Below are 17,724 nucleotides of genomic sequence, written 5' to 3'. Positions count from 1 at the left end.
TGTTGTGAAGCAAGGTTACTCCCTTTATACTCATTCCTCTTTTGTAACACTAGCTACAAGCTGACTAAAACATACAGACAAACGCATTTTTTCCGACTCAATTTCAGCTGATACTGTTGAGTCTAGAGTAACGAGCCTGTTTTAAAAATGATATTTGTGCAAAAATGTAGAGAATAAGAGTAAATACTCAGGTAAAGTACAGATACCTGAAGGTTCTACTTAAGTACAGTAACGAAGTAGCCTCTAAACAGTGCTTACTAAGGAGATATCATTCTCAAGTTTGCAGGCTGTAAAATCAGGAATCTGTTCATCCCAAAGTTGTGCTCAAGAATGACTCTGGCAATGGAAGTTACAGACGTTGCATCATTGAGAGGCATGGGGAGAAAACAAACCAAAAACTAAGGACAACAACTGCCGCCCCCTCCCACTCCTTTATTTCCCCATGCAACCTCAGCAGCATTGCAAAAGCATCTGTAAGTTCTAAGATTTCAAACTTTTAGGGACAGGCCAACTTTAAATCATACAACCACATCCAACAGGCTGAAAAGCCATGCAGCAAGTACTCTCATAGAGAAGATGTTATTATAACTCACTATTTTTTACTTCTTCTCCCGAGGTTCTCTCATTTCATTTAAACCTCGTTCTTGGCTGCTGGACTCAAGGTGCTGGACTTTTTTGGGCAAAAAAATGGAATAATGTTTGGCAGAGTTCGGCTTTGGGAGTGACCCTGATTGAGCTTGGCAGACATGACTCAAATGTAGTATTTATAAACTTGCGTGTGCTCTGGATATCCTGTGAAATCTGGAGTCTAAATGTGCAAATGACAGTGGTAATAAAAACACGATGGGAAACATTTTCTGTACAAGACAGGGATTTGGAAGCAGCTCTCTGGAATTAAAGTGGTTGCAGAACCAAAGTGGGCCATGGTAATTGTCATTAAGTCTGACTGGAACCACATCAGCAAGACCGGCCTTCATCCGGACCTCCACAATGCAGCGAAGCACACAAACCTTTCTTTTAAGCCAACTCCAACCAGAACCTCTCAAAGAAGTCCTCAGACCCACAGCAGAGGCAGAACAGGATAACTACATACTGCAAATCCATGACATGATCTGCCAGTGCACTCATGCTGTCAGCATGGGAGCACAAATAGCACAGCACAGTGAGAAAGTACAAAACTATTAAAGTCCAAAAAGTGAATTATGTAAGAAGGTTTAAGAAGTGAATTATTTGCCCCACAAGTGCTCTGTGAGTTAGAAGAACAGGTCAAAGGTATGAACAACTGTTCCGTCCCGTGAAACATGTATGACTTAATAGTTCTTAGAAGATGATATATGAAGGATTCATGTGGAAAAAACAAAACTTGTACTTGGCCACTGTCCTCATATTTATTGTAACAGTGAAATGACCACATCTGGCAGGAAAAGGCAAGAAGACAAAAGAAGACAATCTCTCACCTAGGTGAAATCCACCACTATAATCAGCATCCTCTGGTGATGAAAAGAAAGGAGCCAAAGAGAACCACAACATCAAGTTAAAGAGAATAGTCAGAAATGAGCTGCGGCCCTCTAAATATGATAAAGGGGAAAACACACAGGTGCTGTTAAGAAGAGAGTGATCAGAGTGGTTTGGGGTAAATTTTGCTTGAGTTACATTTTATAGTGTGTTCGTTATTTTTAAATATTGGCCTTTGCCCAGAATGACAGCCACGCATGTAGAGGTAAATTCAAGGACAGGTTACATATAACCTCCATCTAGTGAGCAGCTAAAGTTGACCAAAATAAACAAAATACTCTCTTTTTCTTTACAGAACTAACAATGTTGAAAAATGTTGATGGTCCCAGCTAACTGACTAAGCCCCATTTAGCCTTACAGGCCACTACATTCTTGGCTGTGGTGTTGGACGATTCTTGGAGACAGTCACAGCACAAACTGATTCACTGAGTCCAACAAATATTACTTGTGACGGGATGATTCTCAAAAATGATGTCCACATTTGTGAAAATGAGTCGAGGAAAGATGAGGCTTTGTAAAATGTTAAAGTCAATAAAATCTATGAGGAACCATTGACTGTGACAACTAATGTTACTCTTAAATGGTGAATAGCTTTAATGGGTCAATTGGGGAGATGAGGTAAGAAGTGGACCTCATTACACACAAATAGCATGAAGGGGAACCAATCACAGATGGTTGGGTTAGTAAAGTCCTACTCGGTGGAGGATGTCAGAAAAGTAGTACCTTCAATCTCTTCAGCTTTGAGTGCAAGAGAAGCAAGGAATGGAAATTAGGTAATACTAAACAAAATATTAGATTAGGAAAGTAAACATAACTCAGGGATGAGGAAGAAATATAAGAAGAAACCTACCAAACTCTACTGTCACATCATCTTAGAAAAGCAGAGCAAAAGACAACAGAGAGAACATTATAAAACATTTTAAAGCTGAGTGCCACATCCACAAACATCCTATGCAGGTTCAATTCAGTCATTTCTCACAAAACACTGAAAAAGCAAACAATTCTCTTCAGTTTTGTAATGTTTGTGAAAAATACCGAGCTTGACCACTACACTGTAACTCCCAGTATCACTCTAATGGTATCACTAGTTTAACTATCTACGTTTCAAATAATAAAATAACTCAAGTTCCACTTGGTTCTGAAACACTCGTCAGGTCTTCCTGAGAGGAAGTTGCAGTACACTCAGCTGTCATGACATAAATTGATGGAACTCATTGAGGAAATCTTATCCTTAACTTCTTTCTTTTTTTAAGGTTGGGTTTAAAAAGAACACGTACAGAAACCCTTCATAAGCCATGCTGCTACTAAAAGGTTACAAAAACACCAGTAAGTGGAGCTTGAGTTCAGGTTTTATGAGAATATAACAAACATTTACTTTCTATTTGCTCCTATTTTGATAGAAATGTATATCCATTGTTACCTAGTGATACACAATCTGCGGTACATGTCTGTGGTGCAGTCACTATTTACAGGGGGGAAAAAAGCCATTTAGATTCATAAGCCTCCAAATGATTGATATTGTAATACTGATACAGTCCTCTGTAAGTATTTAACAGTATGAAGCTCACCTTACATCACTGCATTCATTTTCCAGAGTGTTGTTCAGCATGTCCAGAATTAATATCTAACCAAAACAACAGTCAAGACCTATCTGTGCAAGGTTGTTTGTAGGCTAGACGCATCAGGCACGAGAGCGGCAGCTGTTCTGAAGTGTGTGTACCTTTATCTGACATCTTGTTTCAAATGTCAGTGGCCAGGTCAGTTTTCCCACTGATGTTGCCCTCTTCCTGCTCTAATGTGGCATCTTAAGTTGGGACAGCGACCTCAAAATGTGGTTTTAAGAAGGATGAGAATTACTGTACTGTGAATAAGAGTTTAGCCAGATTTAATTATCTAATTTATTTGAAACTAAACCTTAAAGAAAGAATGTGATGAAAACTGCCATAAAGATGTATGATTAGTCCACCTTTATCAAGTCCATGGGTGAGCTGCCAGGAATGTTTACATTGGAAAAATCTGGGTAATAATGTAATAATACTGTAATACTGTTTGTCTTCATTCTCTTTTCCGGCAGTGATGATAAGGAGTTGAACTCTGCAGTTGGAGTCAATCACGGACAATTGCTGAATAACAGGCTGCCATCAAAACCATCCTTGTTATTACCCTCATCATCATCACCCCAAGAGTATAAGTGATTATCCAAATTAGAAGCCAGGCAGCCAAGTGACAATACCAGTTCACATGAACTTGTCTTTTATCTTTGTTATCTGCATTATGCACAGCTTTTAGAAAATCAATCATCTCTTTAGCTAGAGTAACAGCCAGAGGGCAAACCCTCTCCTAATTCATATTAAAGCTCCTGCGTGACTACAACAACAATCATATGACCCCCTATGAGCAAGCACTTTGGTAACATTGGGAAGGAAAAACTCCCTTTTAACAGGAAGAAACCTCTGGCAGAACCAGGTTTAGGGACGGGCGGCCATCTGCCGTGACCGGTTGGGGGGAGCAAAGGAAGGCAGGATAAAAGACATGCTGTGGACTTAGTGAACAACACACAAAGAGGCTGTAGAAGACACATGGAACAGACTCTGGATAGAAATTTAGAGGGAGAAACATTGAGCAGACAGGAAGGAAAATGAAAACAAAGATAAATCTAAATTGCTTCTCCAGACGACCAGCATGAACTACACAACTACACGAAAGACTCCAGTGGTGGAATCAGCAGAAGGATGAGTCTGTTTCAGAAATGAACTCCACAAACTGTCCTGACCAGCATTCCTCACTTTTGCCATTCTTCTCTTCCTCCCATCCACCTGTTAAAGACAACTGTCTTGTTGTGGTTTATTAGTCGCTAACACAGCAAATAATATATGCTTACATGATCGTCTAGTAGACCTCCTTAGGGACGAAAGAGTCGTAACAGGTTGCTGAAATGCAAGTCTCCTGAAAGCAAAAAGATGGATAAAGAAAGAGAAGAAAAAGGAAAGAACAGAAAAAAGAAAACCATCAGTTTTCATGGTCACTCTGGGAATAATAAACACTCTGCTATGCTACAGAAACCCTGCTCTACAATATCCTTCATTTCTATTCTGTCAGCTGAGACTGGTGAAACCAAAGATTGAGGAGGTGAAGAACAGAACATCTTTCTATTGAAAAAAGTAGAATAATAAACCTGAATATAAAATGTTCTACTCGATCCCTTTACTCTTCAGCCTTCCTCTTTCTGCCCAAGCCTCCTGAGCTCTGTGTAGGTCTGGTGTGTGTTTTCCATCCACTTGCAGTTCAATGTGGATTGGTACCAGCGCTATCATTTTCTGTCATTACTCACTTTGGACCAGAAAATGTGTGGAAACCCAGACTACTTTGGCAGAGTGAAGCAAGAATACATGGATTAAAGAGGGAGAGAAAGAAGATGGAACATCTATGACAGTGACAGCACTGGAGCCAATAAGGTCAGCCTTGTGTTTCTCACCTCTCCTGGAACTGTTTGGATGGTATTAAGCCAGCACGAGGATTTGTGTCGCCCTCGTGTTTGGCCTGCCACCAGGTTGCATCATCTTGGCTCATGATCTGTAGGATGCAACCCTTCTTGAAGGCCAAACCAGCTTCCTTACATGGGATGGTGTTGTCATCTTTTGGGTCGTAGTCAAAGAGCGCCTTCACAAACATCTGTACATCATCATGAGGGAAAGGCAAGAAAACAAAGAGGAGGATTGAAGACACAACAGGAACAAGTTCACTATGTTGTATATAAAATGTTTTCTTTCTAAAACATTGTCATCATGGTTAAAGGTGATTCACCAAAGCTCAGAGTGATTATTCTCAAAAGATTACAGCAATCGATGGTAAACGCTGCAAGTGATGGCCAAGATGGTCTTTCAATGACTTTCCACTATCAAAGGGTCTAAATCACTTAACAAGTGGATAAACCAAATAACAGAGAAAGACAGGACCTACCTGTGGCTCCTTGATAGATGCCTCGTCCTTTGCACCAGGGACAACTTTAAAGGTAATGGCTCCTTGTGACTGTGCCTAAATAATGTAGGAACAGAAGTTGGAGTAATTGTAAAGGATAGTTTTCCTATCCTTTTAAGTATTTTATAAGAGACCTAATCTAGTTACAGTGACATAGCGTCAAGCATTGATTTTTCAACAAAGGAAGGTTTAGTGGGATAGTATAACCATTCTTGACAGAATTAGGGAGTACAGTGCAGGGGTGTAAAGGAGGAGTGTTGAGAGCTCAAAGACTTTTGTGTCTGAGAAGGCCTTAAGAGTTTAAGATCCCAGGCACATGACAGAGCTCATTTAGGCCTGTGACCAAAGCTGCGTGGAGGAACTACACATCATCAGCCTCATCCACAGAGACTCTGCATGTGATCTATCGGCCATCAACACGGCAATGGGAGGCCTGGGTCGTGGATGAGTTGATAAGGGGAGGTTTCTGTCATTATAAACAAAGGCTGGTACCAAGGGAGTGGAGCTGAAAAACCTTCAGTCTCACAAACGTCCATAGAAAGACAAGACTTACCAGAATACGAATGATTTCCTCTGGTTTCTTGTCGTCCACAGGGATTCCATTGACCTCCTTCAGTTCATCCCCTACATGAATTAAACCTGCCACACATAAACAGACGTTACTAATTTGCAGTCATTCTGGCATTCTATTATTTTAACGCCCTGATGTAAGCGAGGTACTAAATTCTGTGCAATCCCAATATATTCCACACTACAGACTTGTATGGCCATTTTCCACTAGTATCTACTTTGCTCATCTTGACTTGACTCTGTTTTTTAGGGTTTTCTATTAGATGGCAGCACCTGATACCTACTAGAGCAGTCGTTTTGAGCAACCTGAGTTGATCTGAAACTGTGACGTCAACAGACTCCATGCCACCATGTGATGCCAGTCAATTATGTCACTTGATGAGTCATGAAAGTGATTCCTTCACAAACATCAAAACTGCCCTTTTTGAAACACGGCATCCAGGGAAATGGGTGCAGAAAAACCAACAGTGTGATCGGACAGGTATACCAACGCCTCCATGTCCACTGTTGTGTGCTGGGTTTGTGTTGCATACAAATGACATCATGGGACTTTTAAATGAGTTGCTATAACGACCCTATGTAAACTGAGGTGCTACACAGTGACAGAAAATGACAGAAAACTGAGTAGAATCGAGTACACACACACACACACACACACACACACACACACACACACACACACACACACACACACACACACACACGCAAACTTATAAAAGAGAGAAAAAGGCTGGAACCAACCACTTCTGTCAGCTGGCCCTCCCTTCATGATCCGGGCCACAATGATGGCACCTGTGCTCTCATCACGTCTTATTGTTGCTCCCTATAAAAGAAGAATAGTCATTATAACAGCATTTCTACCTTTATGACATTATGATGTGCAAGTCAAACAGCAATGACCTAAAATCACTGTAAAGATGAAAATTAAGGCGTAGAGACAGATAGATACTGCACACAGGATGATTGTTAAGTTACTTACCAGTGGCTCCTTGTTCTTGACCAATCTTATAATTTTCACAGAATCTTCATCGTCATCGATGTCTTCAGGCAGCGGAGGTAGTTCGGGGTCATACTTCTTTTGGGCAACTGCGTCGTGGACGGACAGGAGGCTCTAGAAAAAGGAGAAAATAGGATTTATGGGAGGAAACACAAAACAGGCAAGGGTTATCTGTCAAGCCACGAAGGCCTCAACTTTACCCCAGTCCACTTAGCTAAATAAAGTATGGCCATGCATGCTATTAAGAGTCCGATCTATCACTTCCTTTTTTAAGCAGGACAGAGACACTGCAGACTGCAGGGAGGATGGTTATGAATTGGGTTGTCTCCCTCATGTGCTGGGTGATGGATTTGAAAGCATTCAAGGCCAGAGCTTGTAGATGAACAAGCGTTAATTGCCATTAGGCCCGTGCTCTCCCTCCATACATCTCTCTGATTAAAGGCAACCCAGGCTCGCCCTGCACCATTGCTCAGCAAGAGCTGCAAATGTGACCACCACAAAATCCACACTTTGCAGGGTAAGGTGGTGAAGACTCAAAAGCAAAGTTCTCAGCTCAGATATTTCACACTTTCACGAGCAGGCATAAAAAGAGACGGGACGCAGACGGGAATGATGCCATTCAGGAGACATTCATTTTTCAAAGTATTTAACAACCGCGTGTCCGGACCAAGATGCAGCTAGATGCGTGCTGCTTTTTCTGTGGTTTAGGGGGGGGGAAAAAAATTGAGAAAAACATCTTCCAACCAAAGTGCCAGACAAAAGTAGAGGGGTGGAGAGCAAGAGAAACAGGGAAGAAAGAGAAGGATATGGTGAGAAGAGAAGCAGTGTGTTTTATGACATGGGAGCATGCTGCAGTACAGCATTCAAGATGTTGCTAACTGGGAGCAGATGAGAGGAGGAGACACAACTGGAGCTATGTGAGTAGTCTTTGGAAGGCAAAGAGTCTGTATTACCTTATTATAACTAAAAATAATAACTTCTTTCGATCAAGAGAATCCCAAATGAATAACACATGTAAAGAAAATCTCACAGCCAGGAAATCTTTAAAAATGGTTGGTTTTGATCCTACTTCAGAGATAAAATGCCACTCCTCTCCAGCTTGTCTTCTTTGGCTTGTGCTGCTACACCGTCTGCCAAAATTCACCAGCCAGCAATGGAGGAAGCAGTAGCAGAAAGAACATTTTCCATTGTTTGGTGGGGAATTGCTTGGCTGACCCCATTCTGCACTGGAGCTGAGAGACCACTGCACAACTACAGCAGCAATTATATGTGTTAGGTGCAGGGGAAAAACATAGTAATGAGCCAAATGAGTACCAGTTTGCTGGAGGTGTGTGTGGAGTTGCTGATTCTATGTCTAAAATATGTGCTGCCTGGTGAAATATGTGTGTCTGTACCTATAGCACCTGTAAAAAACACATGCTCCACACTTGTCTTTGAACAGATTAATGTAGTTGTTCTTAATGTGTTTGGAGAATTTAGGAAATGAATCATAATTACCAGCTCAGACATTGAAAAATCCATGTTTGGGAACCACCATCTCTTGAATTCCTGCTGTTTGACACTGATAGGTATTAAATATTTGCATGTACTGTAAGTGTGTGTGTGTGTGTGCTATGTTGGGGGAGAACTAGAGAGCTGTTGTTTCTGGCAGAGCCCAAACAAGCATGACGACAGCGCATTAAAAACGGAGCCTGTCCAACTCTGCTTCTATCCTGCCGTCGTGAAGGCAGCTCTGTCTGGCTGAGACACCTGGAGGCCCTGATGGATGGCCCCAGTTATGCATTAGAAAATAAAAATGTGTAAATTTATTTTGTAGCTGTCTGCATCTGGCTAACGAGGTCAGCAACGGCAGCCAAGAAAACGAGACAAGGCCTGGATCTAACAGGCGTGTTATTTTGTGTACAGCACGATGATTGTAACGCTTTAATGTGGCTGCTGTGCAAACAGCAAAGATCCAGAGCCAGAATTGCCAAATGCTTTGCTGTTTTTTGGATGGAATAATACAATCCTCCACAAAGAGAATATGTGGTTTTAGTTTGTTAAAACCTGCTCAGTACAAAATAAGCAAATCCTTTACTCACCTTTACATGTGGGTTTGCCAGCAGTTTAAGAAGCTCTTTGACATCCTGACTGGCTGATTTGCCTTCCAGCTCATCAGACACCTGAAAATAGTCAAGGACACAATGTTCACACAACTGTGCTCAGACCATTAAGCATGCTTCTCTTTTTCAGGTGTGCATGTGAACATTCAATGCTTCGACAAGAAGACAACAGCAGTCTGTATAATGAAAAACCAATGGTAGAGGTTTGTAATTAACAGTTCAACTCTGCAAGGTGTGCTTTGTGTCAGTAATGAATAGAGGACTTGCATTTAGAGAGATAAACATACTAGTTATGCTTTATCTAAAGAAGTTATGTTGGTGTATCTTCTATTTGTATCATATTGTATTAAGACATAAAAATGCAGCTCTTTCAGTTACAGGATTTATCTGCAGCTTCATCTTGTCTTAAATAAGGTAAATCGCAGCTGGAGGCAAGGCCACACTTTGTCATGTGGCCTAGAACTCCCACCTACTGGCACCTGCCCTTTGATAAATCTTCTATTGTACCAGATCATTTTCCAATGAGAATCTCAAGAACTAAAGAAAACAGTCAGTTAAACCTGGAAACAATGGGAGCTCTGAGAGCATCACTGATTTATGGAAGATCCTCCTGGACTTGGTTGGAGTGTGGAAAGGAGCAGCAAGCCATCCCACACAGTAAAAACTGACATGAAAGCCACTTGACACTGATGAACCCTTTCTCTGTGTTTGTATTTTTCGTATCTGACCCTGCAGGAATAAAATGCAGACCAATGCTCTCTGATGGCACCAAGTGGTCTGTCCAAGTAACAGCAGAGTTTGTATTAAGATGTTTGGAAGTCAGCCAGAAGAGGAAAACGGTTTTCCAACAGGGAGAAGGATACAAGTCAACCATAACAACCATACAGTTCTAGATCAGTGGCCATCATTTGAACTATTTATTGATGATGTGGTGTGTCTCACTTGCTTACACCAACGGCACTGGCCATGCTGGTTTCACTTGAGCGGTGGCAGTCACTTGCTGGGAGTTCTAGACAGTACGGCCGGGGCCAGACGAGGGTTGAAGTGTCATTTTATGTTAGTCAATAAATTAAACCTCCATTAACCGAAACCCATCTAGACAGACACTGTTCACCAAAGGTTCCTTTAATCGATTCATTTGCCTCCCAGCCAATAAAAAGATCGATCAGTTTAAACATGTTTTTTAAAACACTTACGTCACGTGCCAGAGGTGCAGCTCCTTCCAGGACAGGGGCGGGCTTGCTCTCTTCATAGTGCTGCAGCCGTTCGTGGATCTGAAAGAACAGATTGTATTCATTATTAAGGTAGTTATTGAGATAGTAGTGAGCACATGTGGAAGAAAAAGTGTGCACGCTGGAAGCCATGTGCACGTCTCCAAACAGACATGTGAGAAAACATGTACAACCTTCATCAGCACCATCTTGTACATACAGAGTTCATTAAATCATGTCCTTAAATACCAAAAGCACACACAAAGATCTTTCACTCCCTCGATCCACTAAGTATTTCAGTTAGCTTAGCCACTGTACAAACAATCCAGTTTTCCACCATGCATTCGATATGTCCCAGTGGCCCCGTGATGATTCCAAATCATTTCAACAGTCTGGTGAAATTGGCTAAACATTTCCTTATCAGCCTCAGCGCTGTGACTGCACAGTGTTGAGAGACAGAGCTGCGTCTCTGGAGAGTTGCTAAAATGGAAAGTAAGCCTGACTCGTGCGCTCACTTTCACTCATTTATACACGCAAAACCACTTCATCATATGTGGAGCAGAGATGGAATAATTTATATACACACAAAGCACACGTTCACACCCACGCACACAACGTCAAAGGCACAGTTGCACACTTGTGCCTACGCACACACAGACTCACAAAAAACACTACAGATATCCCATTTGTGATTTAAAAGCAGCTGCGCAGGAATGCATTGACAGCCTACAGGCTGCTGTCAGGTCCCATCAAGGAACAGACAGGGACAGCTTTCCTCCCAGCAGCCACTCCTGCGTCTCTCCTTCCTCAGGCCCAGCATGGTGAAGGGGATCTGGGCCACGGGTCTGACTGATAGCTGGGCCCCGAGCCTGGAGCTTCCAGCTGGATGTCCTAGAAAGCATTCCAGGAGGATGGTGGAACAGAGGAGCCTCTGGCTGAGGAGAGAGTGACAGAGACGCTCTGGGCCACTTCTATATCTAAAGGGCCAAATCCACACATGCGGGAGTGCGCACACACACACACACACACACACACACACACACACACACACACACACACACACACACACACACACAGATGGAGCAGTGACAATGTGTGACAGAAAATCACTCAGCAGGACAGAAAAAGACAAGAAAAGCAGTTTGTTTGCTGTCACACTGAACGGCTACAGATGCTTTGTGCAATTAAAACATCTGTTTTAGGAATGTTAGACATAGTTTTTACTCCTCGCAACACAGGTGATTATGTTTTAAAGCTAGATGGTAGCAGTACTGTAAATACGGAGGAAAGCAAGTCAGAATCACTGACAGTTGAATGTTCTGACACAGTCACAGGACGGTATTTGACCTCAATGTTTTTGGCCCTGGCAGAAGTTCTGATTAGCAATAACATGAGCAGTATGTGTAGATGAGTTGATTTGAGTCTCTTCAAGCTGTCATCTGGCTTCGATAATCACCAGGGACCAACACCAAAATCCAAAACATGATGTCATTCAAAAACATTACCCAAACACCAAATGTCACCCATCAAAATCACTTTTATAACTTTCCAGTGAAGAAAACGCGACGCAACGACGTATGAAATGTCTTTACATCGTCTCTCCCCATCAAGATTCCAGTTTAAATCTTGGCCTTAAACAGCTACAGCCATTTCAGCTGGACTTATCCACACAGTCTGCCGAGATAAATCACAGCCTGTTAGGACTCTGTCTTGGCCAGCACAACAGTCATGTTTCAAGGTCAGCTTAGAAGTTCAAATCCTGCATAAAGCCGTTATTACTCAGCAATAAAACACGGTGCATTAGGCGTGTCGTGGAGGTAAACATGTTTTTCCCCTGTGGACATGCTGATGGATGTTAGGACTGCTGTTGATGCTTCGGCAACCTGTCATGCTGTAAACTTTTTTAGACCCCCAATTATCTCAGAATTAATCCTGAGATAAATGGGGGTCAAATCACTCTATAACACTATATAAAACAGTGCTAACTGCATCTTGTGAACATCATCTATAAGCCCTAACATTATGGCTAACTAGTTTTATTTTTCTTTCCACTGAGTTATTGGTTTGAAATAATCTGTCACTAGTTTGCTAACATGAACTAATGTAATGTTTAGGGTCAGGGTTGCACACTTTGGAGACTTTTCAAAATACCCGAAGACATAAAACATAGTATTTAAGCAGGCTTAAGACCTCTGCCCAGAAAACTTCACATCACATCCTTTACAAGCTGAACATCTTTTTCAAAGTGACCCGGAGCAAAACCCTGTGACAGACTGGCGACCTGTCCACGGTGTACCCTGCTTCTCGCCCTAAGACAGCTGGGATAGGCTCCACAGTCCCCCCGCAACTCTGAAAAGCAGCAGAGAATGGATGGAGGGATGGATGAAACTGGAGTAATGGCTGTGGGATTTTCCTTGATTACCAATACAGACAATACAAAATGATAGAATAGGGACTGGTTGACCTGTAGCTTTCTTCTTGTTTTAATTGTCCCTCCAGTGTGCTTGACATGGTTCAAAAAGTTTTTCAGTAGTCAACAGCATACTGTGACCTGTCTGCTGCAATATGGAGTTTCCTTCTTCCTTCCCCTGTCCCTATCATAACCTTGCATTTGGCTTCATCTATCATCATCTAGCCACTTTTGGCTCATTTCAGAGGTACTTGTTTGTGAACAACGTGCTTGATCCGGTAAATCTGGGCTGCAGTCGACCATTGAACTTTAATGAAAATATTTGGAAGGCAGCCTAAATCCAAAGTAAGACAGTGCAAGGAAGGGGATATATTTTGGATTCAAGTGAGGCTTTTAAAATATAAATAAGCACCTGGCTCGTGTCATGAGAATATTTTCTAGCAACAAACAGATGTAAATAAAAGCTGAAAGATGATATCGGACAATAATTCTTTCATCTCTGTAACATAATCGGATTAGGATGGATGTGAGACGTCCTGACCATCTGGTGAGTACAGGTGAGAGAGACAGAAAGAGCATATGTCTGGTTTAAGTCTTCATGTTACTCTGAATTCTCTACTTCTTTCTTGTTTCTCTCTCCATCTGTGACACCTCCTCCTCTGGACCGTCTCTCTCCTTCCAGACAGAGTGACCAACAACTGGTTGTAATTACCCAGGTGAGGCAATTACAACCAGTGAGCGACCTGGGTTGGGAAGCCTGTCAGATTAACTTGATGTGTGTGTTTTCTCTCTGCTGTTTAGCCATTCTTTCGTATCCCCTCTACAACCTTACACAAATCCCAAATAAAGGTGGACTGTGGAGATTTGGTGGCCGAGCTTTAGGAAGAGGATAATTAAGGTTTTATTAATGGTGTGTCCATGATGTTAGCCTGAATGCTGCATCTGGTTTCTGAGTAAGACGAGATGGTTGTTTAGTACTTGTGTGCGTTTTAAAGTCTGCCCGTCTGTCCATTTGGCTCACTAGGATGGCTCAGTTAATCAGTCAGACACAGCAGTCGAGCAGCTATTACATTTATTTACTGAATAATAAAGAATGGAAAGCCGATTTGCAGGAAACTACCCCATGTTTAGGGGGGAAAATTGTTCTCTATTTAACAACAAAAATCAGAGAAAGATTTCAGACAAACCTTCTCCCCAATCTCTGCAGCTATCTAGTTTAACAGGCAGTAACCAAACCACAGGCCCCTTCCTGCTGGTAGAGGAAGGAATTAGAAGATCTGGGCAGGTAGATGGTGCAATAGGACTGTAATTCATGAATAATAATTGCTTTGGAGGCCGGGGGCTCCTCTTTTCAAGACTTTTTATGTGACTAATTTAGTTGTCTGCCTTCTTGACAATAAACTTTGTACACAATCTACATGTGCAATTAAAGCTAGGCTTGGTTAAACTGAGGTATTCATATGTATAGCACTTAAATGAAATTACTTAAGTGTTTTAAGTGTATTTAAGAGTTATCAGTGCGTGCATATATGAGTTAAACAACACGTGATTTTCTGAAAAATATGTAGGCGAAATTCCTATAACTCTATTTGTTTGTTGTACCTTAACAAGTGAGTGGAGACTTCTCTCTCCAAACATATCCTGAAGGAAGGTGTTGTCCTCAGAGCAGTTGACATGAGGCTGCAGCTGGGATGGCAGGGCCGCCAGCAGCTCATACAGACCTGCAGAAGGAAAGAGGAAGCAGGAGGGGTCAGTGTGGTAGTGGGAGGTGTGAGTTGTTGCATGCACAGCAAAAGACACAAGTGCTGTATGTGTGCATGAATACATATACACTCAACACACCCAGAGTCAGGCAGAAAGCAGATGCACACGTAAAAACAAAACACACAAAGTCCTGTACTAGTGCCTTTAGGAAGGAGTACATACTTACACAGACTACAGCTCTAATTATAATCTGTGGATGCTCTTCCTTTTCCTTCCATGCTGATTCTATTACGCATTAAAAAAAACAGAAACAAAAATGTATGGTTCAAACTTCTACGAGCGACAAAACAGACGATGATATCCCTCCCTTTCTTGCCACTGGAAAGAAGAGGAAACGTAAAGGCAATAAACTATTTCCCTTCCCCCGCCTTTACTTCTTGCTTTTGTTCCAGCCCTTCCTGTTGTTTGAGGGACGCTTCTGTCCATGATTAGAAACAACTGAAAAAAAACAGGGAATAAATCTGAATCCTCTCAGAACAGCGGATGCTGAAATCCACAAGGCCTTTCAGGGTTTTACTCACCCAGCTTATAAAAAGAATGAAGATTTCAAATTCAATTTAAAGAGAACCAGACTGGGGAGCTGATGGTTTCAAGATTAAGCAGGGGGGAGGTGAAGCACTCAAGACGGAGAGAGCACAAAACCAGTGAGTGAGTGGGGTTACATCCAAACACAACACAGTCTTGGAGCACAGCTGATGGAGACTGGTAGCAGATACTTGTTTGCTGCTCACTTCTGGTCCTCAGCCTGGCTGTGATCCACCAAACTAGGTGATGCATTAAAGGTCAGGCTCATACTGAATGCAGTCAAGCTGCATCAAAGACCCCTTCACTAATTCTCCAGAAAAGGCCCCCCAGTTTCAAACTCCACAAACACAACCACACGGTGCTTTAAAGCCTTTGAACTAACACTGATCACGTGAAGAAGTTCTAAACATATCCACAGCAGAGCCACTGAAACGTCAAAACAAAGACAAGTGGCTTGGCTACCTCTCTGAGAGTGTCTTTCATCAGAGCACAGGGCAACAGAGAGAAAGGAGAGAGCAAAAAATCACCACAGACAGAAGCAGAGTAAGTCAGAGCTGAAAAGGACTGATTGATGGTTGACGTTGACTGCTGGACGAGCGACTGACTGAACTGGGTTCTGACCAGGTTAGAGTCAGTGTGTACTGGCAGCTCTGGACGTTTTGTGGGAGAGCTTATGTCATGCTCTCCATCTGCTGCTGTTGGGCACCAGGATACATCAGTATGATATCCTGTCCTTTTCTCTAAACCCTGACATGATTCCTGTGCAGTGTTAGCGCCTCATACCTCACCGTTTCTCTGGAGAAAAAAAAAGGGGGGAAGAGAGACCAAGAGAACTTTTACACATAATGATGCAGGCCAGATGCAGGTTCTGGTGTCCTCATCACCAGAAAGTTTGCTTTGTAGCTAACAAAAGCCGACTGAGGGCAGCTGGCCCTCTCAATCATTTACAACTTGGAACTCTCTACAGAACATCTCACATAATATATTCAACTAAAGGATTTAAAGAGACATGGGATGAGGTGATGGGTGTAGAAAGGGCTGCTAAGGGAGCCCACTTCCCACACTATACTGATCTTCTTACAAAATACGAACTGATGAAAACAAACTCGTTTGAATAGAGGAAATGAACGCTGGGTTTTGTCTTTCTCCCAGGTGCTCGGTGAATTATGGACCCCCCTCAATATATGGGGGGATTTACGAGGTTTGCCAGACTGCTGGGGGAATAGTGTTGTGACAACATATTTCAAACACTGCCTTGTGAACATGTCTGAGAGTCATGTTCACTAATCCACTTGAGGCTTGATTTACCTTCCTGTTCTCCAGTTGAGAGAGGAGGAAAGACAGCCTCAAGCAACAGCTTTACTGACAAAGCAGTAGACTTGATAGTAAAAGATACTTATTTGAATTTTTTTTTGCCAAACTTGCTGAAAAAAACGGTTTTCAGTGAACTTTGATAAAAGAAATTACAGAAGAGGATGTACTGATGGATAACTGCAATCACACTGAGGAGCGTGAATTTTTGTCAGGCATGTGTTTGGTGTTTTGCTGACAGATTTGACATGTTTTGAGTATAAATGTGGGAACAGGGTGACAGCAGAAGTTGCAGACTGATGGATTTGGATGGAAAATCTCAAAACCCCATTATTTGTCACTATGACCTGCCAGTTTAATAAGCTAGAACTGTCAGATGACATACAAGGGCCCAAATAGCAGACAGGTCTGGCCCGGATCTGGTGTCAAGCCGGCACTGCTGGCTGACTTCCGGCATGGTAAGTGATATGTCATCCAGATATGGGCCAGGCCTGGCATAGATGGCACTGTTTATGTGATGGCATGCCACATTTGGCCCGATGTGGTTTGGTGTATGTGGCCCAGGCTCATAGAAAATAGGTCTGGCCCGGATCTGGGATCAAGCTGGCACTTCTGACTGACTGGTGTCATGGCAGGGTGTATGTCAACCAGATATGGGCCAGGTCTGGCAATGATGGCACTATTTATGTTCCTATTTTCCTATTTTAGTTAGAAGACCCAAATGCCATGTTGCAATACTATACTGCTATGGTAGCCAACGTTTCAAATGCAGGTTTGACAGGTTTATGAGTGTACACTTTATCCAAAACCTAGTGACAGTTTACTCATGTTTACCACTGGGTGGCTGTAGTTCAGGAGGTAGAGCAGGTCATCTACTGATCGGAAGCTTAGTGATTCGATCCCTGGCTCCTCCAGTCTGCATGTCAAGAGTGTGAATGTGTACGAATGTAGTTAGGAAGCACTGAGTTAAGAATCAGTGCATTCACTGTCTGAACACAGTTTCGTCATGTTACTTTTGTTCTATTATGTTCCAGCACATGTTGTTATTACATGGCTTGATTAAGGTACACATTAGGCTGATATCTGGGGCCAGAGGTGAAACTGTTCTGGGCCAGCACAGGGCCAGCAGTGTGTCTGCAACTGGCCCTGTGCTGGCCCATGTGTGGGCCACCTCTGGTAACCTGATCTGGGCCACCAAAGGGCCGTCATTCTTTGTGGTATGTGTGCCACGTGTAAGCACAATGTGTGGGCCAGATCCGGGCCTTACAAATTTTGCTATGTGGGGATGTGTGCTGCATACAAATTCAGGAAAATACACATCAAAACACAAACATTTTGATG

General features: G+C 42.5%; 1 protein-coding gene across 1 annotated transcript in view; it reads right to left on the bottom strand.

Annotated features, from left to right (window-relative positions):
* Nucleotides 1–17,724, bottom strand: part of mpp7a (MAGUK p55 scaffold protein 7a) — a 65,959-nt gene that overhangs the window by 9,089 nt on the left and 39,146 nt on the right. The window contains exons 3-11 of the mRNA XM_085362617.1: nt 14,386–14,504; nt 10,359–10,436; nt 9,142–9,222; nt 7,043–7,174; nt 6,805–6,886; nt 6,047–6,132; nt 5,476–5,550; nt 4,991–5,187; nt 4,397–4,461 (exon numbers count right to left, since the gene is read on the bottom strand). Of these exons, the coding sequence (XP_085218743.1) occupies nt 4,397–4,461; nt 4,991–5,187; nt 5,476–5,550; nt 6,047–6,132; nt 6,805–6,886; nt 7,043–7,174; nt 9,142–9,222; nt 10,359–10,436; nt 14,386–14,504 (915 nt within the window). The remainder of the gene's footprint in view (nt 1–4,396; nt 4,462–4,990; nt 5,188–5,475; nt 5,551–6,046; nt 6,133–6,804; nt 6,887–7,042; nt 7,175–9,141; nt 9,223–10,358; nt 10,437–14,385; nt 14,505–17,724) is intronic.

The sequence above is a fragment of the Diplotaxodon limnothrissa genome, linkage group LG9 (genome assembly GCF_057381915.1).
Source record: "Diplotaxodon limnothrissa isolate DT_005_m linkage group LG9, D_limnothrissa_male_GT1.1, whole genome shotgun sequence".
Classification (NCBI taxonomy): domain Eukaryota; kingdom Metazoa; phylum Chordata; class Actinopteri; order Cichliformes; family Cichlidae; genus Diplotaxodon; species Diplotaxodon limnothrissa.
Note: the sequence above shows the minus strand (reverse complement) of the source record. Positions and strands in the feature narration are given on the sequence as shown.